The following is a 12,920-nucleotide window of genomic DNA, read 5'->3' on the forward strand; positions in this document are numbered from 1 at the left end:
GCAGTTTATTTGTTTTATTTACAGAAATGACTACCGTGTAACCAACAATGTAAAACGTGTAAAGGGATCCCCCACCAAAAATGAAAATTCCATCATCATTTACTCACCCTCAAGTTGTATAATTTTCTTTGCACTAATGAACACAAAAAAACATATGTGGAAACATTTTAGCAACTGACATTTCTGGGACATCATTGACTACCATATTATTTTATTTTGTTTTGTTCTGTTGAACACAAAACGAGATATTTTGAGGAAAAAGTAAACAGTTCTAGGGCAGCTTTGACTACCGTTTTAATTGTTCCTACTATTGTAGTCAGAGGTCTCCCAGAAATATATATCATTGTGTTAAACAGAACAATGAAATGTATACAGGTTTGGAACAACTTGGGGGGTGGGTATTTTTGGGTGGGGTATCCCTTTAATTGACTTGATGTCAGCAGAGCCCTTTGTGACACACAAGCTACCATTGAAAATGAGTGAAAAAGGGAATCTGCTGGACATGAGTTATAAATACAGAAATGCTGAAACAGGAAAGATTCTGGAGGACCTGGATGCTTTTTCTGAAGATTACAGTTTAGTGATTCAGGACAAACAAGAAATCCTTAAACAACCAACTGTCATTGATTGTTCAAGGTAAGATCATACAGTATTAAGATTTTTGCCATGATCTATTTTGAGAAATTGTGTTATTATTCTTTGGTGTGACCATTATGTTTACATTTCTTCCGTGAGGTTAACTTGCTCAGGGCAAGACTACATTAAAAATAAAACTGTAATTAAAAACTACCTCTTATTTTCCCCACATTTTCAGCCTTTTCTAGATTCTGCTAGGGGTGTGTAAACTTTTGAGCAGCACTGTGGTACATAAAAAGTGATTTAATCATAGACCCTTACGTTCATCAAAATACAGCCGTTTACCATAACAAATTAACAGTATTAACAGTTATTTGCAAACAATGTTTGTGAGTCAATGTTATGGTTGTCTTTCTCTCAGAGGTGCAAATCATCATCTCAGTGGCACACTTGCACTACTTAAGAGAGTAGTGCTGTCGAAAATATAGTGCAACCCATGGACCGCGGAACGCATCTGAACAAGGGGGGGCCCTAATTTCAAGTCACGCGGGGGGGTGGGGGCGCATATGCATTGAAAAAGACAATATTACTGATATATTAAATAACGTTGCGGAGCACTTTATTTTATTCCGAGCTATTTAGAGCTTGTCGGAGTCCGTGGTGGAGATGGACGCTCCGGGTCTATTGTTGAGGCCACAGTGGAAGCTGGAGTAGTTTGCTCATTTTGTTTTGCCAGTTTATTTGTAAAAAATCTTATATTGTCAGAGTACAAAAGTTACCCGGGCCGTTGCTCCCCCGGCCCCCCCCCCCAGTTCCGCGGTCTATGGTGCAACCATTTTGAATATTTTGTGTTTCCTGTTTTCCTAATGTTTCTCCATGACTTTACTTTTGGTGAGCATCAGTTTTTAATTTAACAACCTTGTTTCATTAACCTTAAAAACCCCTTCCTTGCAAGTGTAAGCTCAGCTGACAGTGATAAAACATAACAACAATTATAAATTGTACAAAGCATACACATTTACATTTACATTTAGTCATTTAGCAGACGCTTTTATCCAAAGCGACTTAGAGATGAGGAAACATTGGAAGCAAGCATATGCTAGCACAGTACAGTATGAGTACAAATAAAATGGGAAAATTTAATTTAAGATGTATTTAATCGCATTTATTAACAAAATACTGTTAAAGGGATGGTTCATACAAAAATGAAAATTCTTTCATCATTTACTCACGCTCATGTATAAATTACTTTGTTCCGATGAACACAAAGAAAGATATTTGGAAGTCATTTTCAGTTTCGGGACATCATTGACTACAATAGTAGGAAGAATTAAATGGTAGTCAAAGGTGCCCAAGAACTCTTTGTTTTCTTAAATTCTTCAAAATATCTCATTATGTGTTCAACAGAACAAAAAAATACAATATGTATTTTTCTACTATGCAGTGGAAGATGTCCAAGAACTTAAAATTGCTAACATTCTTCCAAATATCTTCATATCTAAAAAAAATGTATACAGGTTTGAAACAACCTGAAGGTGAGTAAATGTTGATAGATTTTTCATTTTTGGATGAACTATCCCTTTAAGATCTGTTGAGTACTGAGAGGTTGTTTAAATAACGAATACTGAATATATAAATATAACTAAAGATACAGTACAGTGAAAAGTTATCTACTTATAAAATGTGGAAGTAATGTACTGTATATGCTCGGCATGATTTAGAACAAGGAACCAGTGGGGTTAATGAACACAAGTCATTGTCCTTTTCTCCAGCACAACCTTTTAAAAAGGAGGCCCATAAGTGTACTTCAGCTGAAGGACATAGTGTACAATAGGAACAAATAACTTCAGTTTGGTTTTTAGTGGAGACTGAATGTGTTTGAGATTACACTGGCAAAGTTCTCTGTTTGTGAGGATAGGGAAAGTATCATTGAGTTCGGAACTTCATGTACAATAAACACGTCGTAACTAATAAAAACAGCGGCAAACTGTATAAAGGTAAAATACTTAAATGTTTTTGGTTGACATTTATTTAATTTACATTGATTTGAAAATGCTTATGATTGTATATTTAATTTCATGAGCTCATTTAGCAAATGGTCTTATACCAACCTCAATTTCATTTTTTTTCAAAGGTTGGAACATATGCTTCTTCACAGTTTCTTGGACTTTTGTGTGTAGTAGGCTACAAAAATAATAATTTTTTACACCGACAATGCGCTGTCCCTGTCAAATTAAAAAATAAAATAAAATCATTTCATTTTATATTTCATTATGGATAATACAAGTAATTGTAGCCTATTCTGCAATTAGAAAAACTTTTATACACTTAAACAAGTGTGGTTTACAGTAAATACGGCACAACTAATTTCTGAACAGCTTAACTGAAGAATGATGAAGAGTTTGTTGATGTGTGAGAGTCTTGATGGACAATTTGTCCATTGTTGCATCCCAATCCGCATACTATACATCTATTCGAAAATAGAATTATTATGTATGATGAAATCAGTATTCTCAAAGTACCAGGATGCTCCACTGCATTAATAAAATTAAATAAAAGAAATTTCACTAAATTATAAGTGTAAGTATACAGTAAAGATTAAATATGAAATAAAGAATTAAGAAATACTTAAATTTAAAAAATAGATGTTTTCTGATGTTTGAAACAGTTCATGCTCACAGTGTCATATTGGCAGCTACGGCCACTTCCGTTTTGCGTTGTCCCAGTGTGTGCACACAGTTTTGCTCTGCACTAAAATGTATAAACTTTCCATAACAAACAGTACATATTTTTTGTGCATAGTATAAGTGGGCGAACTGGGACACGGCAACTGACTCTTTTTTGTATAAAAATGTGCATGATTAGTAGGCTACTTGTATTATTATATTAATCAGATCCTATTAAAACAATTAATTATTCAATTATTTTTACATTTTTATTTATATGGTATTTACACAAGATGTACTTTTACAAACCTTTCAATTATTGATTGTATAGTTAATCAAACATGCAATTGAATGACTATTGCAAAACTCATGTCATCTTGTTCAACACATATACATCACATGCAAGCAAGAGAGTTATTTCAGAAATAGTTTGAGTTAAATCATGTTTGGTCATATAATCGTGCCACATAACATTAGCAACCACTGTTTTCTCTTTCTGTGTAAGTAAAAAACTTCAGTACAGACAAACGTGGTATACATAGCCATTATGTAAACCTTCAATGGAGTATGGAAACACTGAGCTAACCACTTGTGATCTTTAGGCCTATTACATCCGTGTGTCAATGAACTACATTTTCCATGATCATGTATTTTTATTTTATTTATTTTCATTTTTTCGTTGTTTCTATTGGCATCAGTCCGATTGTGTTTGTCTTCTGTGCTTTGAAAGCTTCTGTAACCAAGAAAAAATGCTGTGTGCATAAGCATACTTGACATTAAGATGAATTCATTAATGCACTTTTACACTCCATACCAGTAGATGGCGGATGTGTTGCGCTACCGGTCTGTCAACCGATGTGAAGGGAAAAACAAAGCAAAAGGCATGTACTTGAAATAACCTGTGTGTGTTGTTGACACTTGTGCAGTGGATATCACGATCGATTGAAAGCGGATCAATCAAAAAAATAGAGCATTTTAAAGTGATTTCCCCTACATCTAAGAGCGACTAGGTACTTCGCGTGCACGTGAAACAGCGCGATGTCCTTGAGCTGAAGTTTGCCAGCAGTGGACGAGACATGTGAGGATGCAAAAATGAAACAGGCTACGTAGACACATCGAGAAAGATAGGATATAAACACCTGTTCGAACCTGCTTATACAGATCAATCATATGCCATCAATCCAAAAATGTATTAAACGTTGACATAGTGTTACGTTCGTGTCATACATGCGACTCTATAAATGAAAATGAGGGTTTTTAAAACATTCGTTACAAACACAAGTTTAGTAAATACAGGCTTTAGAATCAGGCATGTGATTCTAAATAAAATAGCAAAAACGTGCTTGGTGTCCAGCCGAAATGTATACAACCCGGCGGAAAAGAAGTGGCTCAAACCAGTGGGCTATGATACCGGTATAAAGACGTACAACAGTCTTACCAAACAGAAAGAGACTTTGGTCTTGGCACGAGAACGAATTGCCACCTGGTAAGACACTCAGTGACCCCTCGCGTTAAACGCCATTTTTGCAGTTTTATTAATAACATGTTTTTATTTAGGTATAGCTGTGGACCCACCGTTTATGATCAGGCGCATCTCGGTCATGCTTGGTAAGTTTGTCTGCTTGCGATCCATGGATGTTGAAAAAAGCCTAGTTTGTTTGAGGTGTTTTTGATAAGCTGTCAATCATTTTCTCTCTGTCTTTTGTAGTTCGTATGTCAGATTCGACATTCTTCAAAGGATTTTGTCCAGAATATTTGGTATTAACGTAGTCCACGCCATGGTCATCACTGACATTGATGATAAAATCATACAGAGAAGCCTTGAGGTAGATCCCAGCTGATATTAAAGAAGTAGTTCAACCACTATGAAATTGCGTCCCTCATTTACTCACCATGAAGTCACTGTAAACCTGTGTGACTCACACGAAAAGGTATTTTGAAGAACGTTGGTAACCATACAACATTGGTCCCCATTGACTTCCGTTGCACTTGGACACAAAACCACTACTACATCTCTTCTGTTCCACAGAAGATACTGTACACACGATTTGAGGACTTATAAATTACAACATTTTTATTTTTTTCGTTCTTTTGAAGCTGTTTTAAATCGTTTTTTACACACACACACACACTTCTGGTTTTGTAAAATGTTTGGGATAATTTAATTGTCTCTTGTGTCATTTCTTTCACAGGAAAATGTGTCACCCACTGTCCTTGCTAGAATGCATGAGGAAGAGTTTAAGAAGGACATGCAGGCTCTGGGGGTAAATCTGAATAATTTCTGGGTGCATTTGTATAAAATACCAATACTTTAACTAATTTTTGTTAGATTTGTTATACAGGTTCTTCCTCCGGCTGTTTACATGAGAGTGACCGAAAACATATCTTTGATTGTGACTTTCATAGAGCGCATTATTGGAAATGGACACGCCTATGTCACAAGTCAAGGTGCTTATCTCTTTTCAAATCTTTCAATGTTTTATATGGGAGAACAAAATTGAACATTCAATATATGTTGCTACAGGGAATGTCTACTTTGATACAAAGTCCATTGGTAACCGTTATGGCAAGCTAGTGAACCTTGGGGGCGTCGTTGGAGAGTCAGGTATTGTGCAGATGTGTTTTCATCTCTGATGATCCTTGTCTACAATTCTAACACTAAATACAGACAATATTTAGTACATGTCAGTAAAGTGATGATGTGTTTTTTAATTGAATAGTTAATATGCACTCCATGTAATATGCATCATAATTGAATCACCAAACACACTTCACAGATTTTATTGTTTCGTTCTGTTATTTTGAATGCATACGATGAACATGTGTCTATTTTTTAAGACATTTTATGAAACATGCCATATGAATTTACTGAATTACAGTATCTTCTATTTAAGGGATGCAGGATAAAAATGAAGCAAGGGACTTTGCCTTGTGGAAAGCATCTAAACCTCATGAACCTTACTGGGAGTCACCTTGGGGAAGAGGAAGACCTGGGTGGCACATTGAATGTTCTACAATTGCTAGGTACTCTGTCCTTCCAATATCTCTTTATTCCCCCTCTATGAATATTTTCTTTACTTTTATCTGTTGTGTCTTATTTAATTTTGTCAATTTTAACATTTACTATGTGTAAGGAAACCCATTATCATATAATGCAAGCTCACTGCATTTACAAGTGTAGTCAGTAGCACGTCTTTCTTTTTTAGACATAGAGGAATTTGATTGACCTTTTTACAATGCAATCTGCATGTCAAGCCTGATCACAGTCTTACCCCATTACTAACACAGACTGTTTTCCTATCTCTCTGTAGTTCAGTATTTGGGAGGCAGTTGGACATCCACTCGGGAGGGATTGACCTCGCCTTTCCTCATCATGAGAATGAGATTGCTCAGTCAGAGGCTTATCATCAGTGTGAACAGTGGGGAAACTACTTCCTGCACTCAGGTAATCCCCTCAGTCTTCAGCCTAAGATAAAAAAGGAAGTTTATTTGTTTTATGATGAATAGAATTAATTCATCATTGATTGTTATTATTACATGTATAATTACATTTTGTAGTGATCTAATGATACCTTGAAAAGAAAACTATAAAAAAAATGTTTTCAAGGGCACCTTCACTTGAAAGGAAGTGCAGAGAAGATGTCAAAATCCTTGAAGAATTATGTAACTATAAAGGTAACTGAACATAAAAGATGAAGTTAAAACTGAAAAGTATTTTATTATGTAAAATAACTCTCTTCATTACATTTTGTAGGATTTTCTGGCCTCTTACACGGCCAATGAGTTTAGGCTTTTTTGCCTTCTGACCAAATACAGATCAGGTATGTGCAATATGCAAAACCATTATTACATTTCTTATGTTGTGAATTATACTACACCATTGTGTTTAAAACGAAAAATAAGTTATTCTGATGTTTGAGTATGCTCTCCCAGGAATCGAATACAGTGATGCTAGCATGAATGAAGCCCGATCCACCCTGTCTACCATCTCTTCCTTCAGCCACAGTGCACAAGCCTACATGAAGGGCTACTTACAGTGCCAGTCTGTAGAGGAGGGTACGCTCTGGGAGAGGTAAAGACAACCTACTGTATCCACAGGGTCTGGTATATAGTGTGAGAAATGAGTTAAGTGAATATGAGAACTGATTCATTCTAAAACTGTATTGAAGTAGAAACTAAACTGTTGTTTTGTTCTTTGCTCAAGGTTGTCTGCTACACAGGCCAGTGTTCGACACGCTCTCGCTGATGACTTTGACACTCCAAAAGCTTTGGATGCTGTCATGAGCCTTATTCACCATGGTAACTGTCAGCTTCAGCCTGTCACTAAGGTAACATGATTAGGGTAGGTCACTGAGACCTCTGAGACATTCTTTTGATTGTGTAAAACTAAAACTTTTTAGTCTTTGTTAATAATTTATATTTATTATTCAGTCACTTTATTAGAATTAAATACTAGTTTAACTTCAGAAAGCAGACTAAATTTAACGTCTATGTGTTTAAAGACTGATGGTCCTAGGAGTCCTGCTGTATTCGGGGCCATGTTGTCATATGTCAGGGAAATCATGGATGTTTTTGGAGTCGATTTGCTGAACAGAACGGTGAGAAATGAAACATAAAAGCTGACCCTTGTCATATTTTCCCTCACTATTACATTGACATGGAATGTACAGAGAGATGAGCATAGACTGGATTTTTCTGTTATAGCGCACAGGTTTGGGACCTTTTTTTATTATTCCATGTTGTCGACTTTACTTTTGTGTATTTTGTGACATCATTGGCACTGGTGTATTTTAAGATATGTCAGTGCAAGCCGAAGTTTTCAGTTTAGACAGCCGTTTATCAAAGTCTAGGACTAGTATTAATCCCTATACGGGAAACCGAACAATGAGATAAACAAATTGTTAAATCGGAAAAACACTGGATGGCCTAGGAACAATATGAGCAGAAATTGACGGTTTATATTACAGGAATTTGTATATTATAACTTAATATAATCTTTTGTTACTTAAGACAATTAAGTACAATATTTACAATATACAATTATTTATAAGGAGTGCCTGAAAGCAATTACATATTTTATAATAAGTCTGAGAATTTTGATTAACATATTTTCTTTTTTCATATCATTGAAACACATTCAATTCTTTCATCATGTTTCTCTTAGGAAGTCCATGACTCTTCAGGCATTTTGAATAATTTAGTGGAGGAGTTGGTGCATTTTCGGAGTGAAGTTCGCAAGTTTGCTCTGTCTGTTGAAGACCAAGCACTTCTTGATGCCCAGTGTGACACTGCAACTCAGAGCAGGCGTCCTTGGCCAGATAGAGTTCTCCTACTTAAGGCCTGTGATGTTCTACGGAATAATCTAGCACCTTTTGGAGTGCACATTAAGGTTAGTTTTATTTGAACAAGTGCAGCAGAGATTTAAAAGTTGATTGACTAAATGTTACTCTGAGACTGATAAATTATAATTTAAATACGTACACTCATATTTTTATTCTTTCAAAACATATAATGGCATCCAAAACTGTCTCCCTTTTAAGAAATGCACAGACATCTTGACAAATTGTTTTTCCCTTTGTTCATTTTAGGATAGAGGCACAAACTCCACGTGGGAAATCACAAGAACACGTGAAGGAGGAGACACAAAAGTGTAAACCACTTGCTTAAAATGGACCAAACTGATTTCTAGAACTTGGACACATGCTTTTAGTATTACTTGTGTAAATACTATACACTGTAGACACTGTAGAAAATATTATATAATGTTTTAGGTGGTTCTACGCTTTGATCGAACAGAAAAAATGCTTTTGGCTCAAAATAGCACACATATTCAGCTGTTCTGTATGTGTTACTTTGGAACTTAAATTGAGATTTTTTGCATTCTGTCATCGGTCTTGTGTCTGGGTTCGTCATTGTTTTAAGCAAATATTAAGCTTGAGGTGGACTCACTGGGACCTTTACATGAACCACTTACATGGATGTTCATGACCATGAATAAAAGTTTCAACAGCTTTAAATATCTGGTGAGATTTCTCTTTGTTCTTAGTTTTTTTTTCACACTATGGGCAATACAACCAACCATCAGAATGTATTTTAAAAAGGCAAATGTTAAGGAACTTCAACAGATTAGACCAAGGGTCCCCAGGTTTGGTCCTGCAGAGTTTAGCTCCAATTAAACACACCTGAAGCTAATCAAGATCTTAGGGAAAGCAGAAACCTGCAATCAGGGGCTGTGTCTACAAGGAGGTTCAACCGACACCAAGTTAAAATTTGATCTCTAATGCACGACTAAACAATTGTGTTTTTAATCTGGATGTAAAAGTAGCTAATATTGGAGAGCATCTGATGCCTGCAGCTTCAGGTGGCTTAGTGTTTAAACGCTGACTCACCTCGTTTTGAATTAACTTTTGTTATCTCGAACTGACTTGATGCTAATGATCTGAGTAATCTGTTGGTCATTTTATAATGCAATGTATGTGGGTCCTATATGACCTTGAGTCACGTATAGACAAGTAATAATACCTTAAAACGTGCATTAAACAGCCTAATCAACTGGCTTTTATTCCACACAACAACATAATGCTATCAGTTTAGTTTTTATCCATGAATTTGTGATCTTGTTCCACCACACCACCCCATCTGTGACCAGTTTTTTTGCTTGCTCTACAAATCTGTGGATAAGCATAGCTATCCTGAGTATCATATATTTCATTTATAGCCCGCTGTATTGGTCAGACTGATGTACCCGAGGCTTTGTATAAGGGACTTCCTGAATTGAACACATAGCCTAAGGTTGTTCTTATTGTGCAGAAATGACAGCTCCTTGTACATGTCACCATCATAAATGTCCCTAAGAACATTTTCTGATGTTGCTCTTAAAAATCGAATGTTGGGTGAATCTCCAAAGTTGTCATTGTCAAGGAGTGGTCTAGCCTGTAAATAGACTGGTAAGGTAACAAAGTAGCTCTGGCTTTTCATGTCTTTGCTACTGTTTGTCTAGTTACAGTTTAAACACAAATATGGTTTCCTCTGATTATCTTTTGCCTGACTTGCAATATAGGACTGACAGAATTTACATGGGAAATTAAGCTCTGTTCTCTGGCTGAAGTGTGCAAATATCTTACAATCGCTTAAACGCCGTCTTCTAAACACCAGCGTCTGGTTGATGGCGAAATATGAGCCAAACGGCTTTCCATACTCAAATAAATTAAAAATGTATTTGTTGTTTAAACAAACACTTCAAACAAAGGCTGCAGCGGTCAACTTATTTTACTATTTGCACTCACTAAATAAATAGTGCTATACGTGAAAAAAATACACTCTTGTTATATAGCGTTTGTTTTGAGCAAAGGGGGAAATTGAATTTTAATATATGTTTAAGAAAATAATTAGCAGATAAGAAACTCCCGCACACTATCGTAACTTGCAAATAAAATACATATTTATTTTTTGGCTCAACGTTTCGGTCACACGACCTTCATCAGGAATATACAAATGTTCAAATTCATCTCTTTTATAATAAACACATGACACATCAACAGAGCTCCATCTGTAAAGAATTAAGCTCATTGAGAGTACATAATTACCACCACATCATAAACAATTACAATATGTGATAGTTACAACATTCAGCAAAAGATCCCAACATCATCATTAACAACACCCGTAATCAACACGTCGTCATCGAACAGTATCAAATTGTAATTCTAAACAGTTACAACAAACAGCAAGGATTCATAGCCACTAAAATATATTGAGAACATATAGTAGAAAAAACGTCATTCAAAACAGTTACAAGTTTCTTATCTGCTGATACGACCTATGGTCTTGTTATCCCACGCACCTATCACCTGCAGGTGTGCGATGGAGTTTGTTCACTAAAAGAAAAATAAAGAAGCAAGTCATTTTAAATCCAAAATGTGATTTGCTGAAACGTTTTGAAAGTGAAATTCAAGTACTTTTTAAGTTCTTCATAATTATTTTCGCCAGCACATTAAAGCTCTATTTTATCGAAATTAAATGTTCTTTTGTAATGACTAAAATATATATTTTCCTTAGATGTACAGTATATGGCCTCCTTTCATTTCAGTATTGACCACTTGGTTTATATGAGCTTGCTAGATTGCATAGAATATTTGTTTTATAATTGTATGCATCCAGTCTATTCTAGACCTTACTTTTTTTGTTATCGTATATTTTCTATCATGCTTGCACTAAACTAATTGTAAAATACATGTTAAGCTTTTTCTATTGTGAAACTAGTTTTTTCACAGCCCTAAATGGTATTTTCTTGACATTCTTCAATGATTTTAAATATATAGGCCTATGTAATAGTTCTATCTACTTCTAAAAAATACTTAATCTATTTAAATAATAGCTTTTATTTTTATATACGCGCTATTTAAAATGACTCAAGTCAGACACGTCAGACTAACGAATCTCCACACGCAGGCAGTCACGTCTGTGAACTTGGTCAGGAAAGAAACGATACAATCCCAGCGGCATAAAACGTTCATACAAGCCCGTAGGCAGGGGGGGTTCGGGTGGTTCGAACGAACCCCCCCCCCCCTCACTGCCAAAGGTCCAGAATTTAACTCGGGGTTTTTTTCATTTACATCAAGTCATTTGGCAGACGCTTTTATCCAAAGTGACTTACAGATTTTCATGTGATTATTGTCATCATTGTTTTAATCAATGCTTGAGACAAATTTCTGGGTTGCGGTTTCAAATTAATATGATTATTATTGCAGGACGCGTGTGTGTGCGTGCGCAGACAGAGAGAGTTCTCGCAATACACTTTTCAAAGCAACGTGAAGCATCGCCTCTGAATGATGCGGGGGGAGGGGTTATATATATATATAGTATGTGGCCAGCCCACAGATTGGAACCGACCCTCTGAACAATGCCTTATAGTGTGTTCACACCAAACGCGAATGTAGCGTAAGCGCGAGTGATTTACATGTTAAGGCAATGCAAAGATGCGATGACCTACTTGCGGCGCGATTTGCGCGAATGACGCGAATTGAGCGTTCGCGTGATTCGCGCGAGTTGAAAAATCTGAACTTTGGCGAAAATTCGCGCAGCGTTAACCAATCAGGAGCTCGCTCTATTGTCAGAATATTGGCTTTCAGACCCAAATTTCTCTAAGCTACTCACATAGCCTAATAATTTGTTAAATTCATAATGTACCATTGCGATAGAACTGACACGCGAACCATCGGAACATTTCAAAGAGAAGACAAAATGGCCAAGTGGTTGGGAAAGAGAAAGGTTAATTAATATGCATGAGAAAATATGTTTTGAATTTGAGTAGCACTAAACTATTAATAAACTATTATACCATTAGGAGGCATAATAAATACATTTCAAATCATAATTAAATCTCCACGATAATTCTGTCATGATTCTGCCTTCTCTTGTCTTGATTTTCTGGTCTAGAGGCAGAATCATGACAGACCCACGTGTTTTATGTGGAGGTAAACATATTATTGTCAATCAGGACATAATATGCGTTCTCTCCTGTCTCATAATTTGGCCCCGCCCCTCTCGTTTCTAGTATAGCTTTCCTCCTGTGTCTCATTACCCACACCTGCCCATCGTTATCTCCTTTGTTCGTCTCCCTATTTAATTCCCTTGTATTCTCTGTCCTGTGCTCGTTTGTTTCTCGTACCTTCTCGT

The 12,920-nt window shown here is 36.1% G+C and overlaps 1 protein-coding gene across 1 annotated transcript; it reads left to right on the forward strand.

The window, feature by feature from the left end:
- Positions 1–4,081: 4,081 nt before the first annotated feature.
- On the forward strand, positions 4,082–9,262 carry cars2 (cysteinyl-tRNA synthetase 2, mitochondrial). The gene is made up of 15 exons (XM_079463048.1): positions 4,082–4,728; positions 4,800–4,850; positions 4,951–5,068; positions 5,435–5,506; positions 5,585–5,690; positions 5,767–5,847; positions 6,137–6,266; positions 6,554–6,687; positions 6,850–6,917; positions 6,997–7,063; positions 7,176–7,314; positions 7,447–7,570; positions 7,745–7,840; positions 8,407–8,631; positions 8,831–9,262. Exons 1-15 carry the CDS (start codon positions 4,484–4,486, stop codon positions 8,894–8,896), a joined length of 1,722 nt encoding a protein of 573 aa, XP_079319174.1. The 5' UTR covers positions 4,082–4,483; the 3' UTR covers positions 8,897–9,262.
- The last annotated feature ends 3,658 nt before the right edge of the window (positions 9,263–12,920 follow it).

The sequence above is a fragment of the Barbatula barbatula genome (assembly GCF_947034865.1).
Source record: "Barbatula barbatula genome assembly, chromosome: 8".
NCBI lineage: Eukaryota > Metazoa > Chordata > Actinopteri > Cypriniformes > Nemacheilidae > Barbatula > Barbatula barbatula.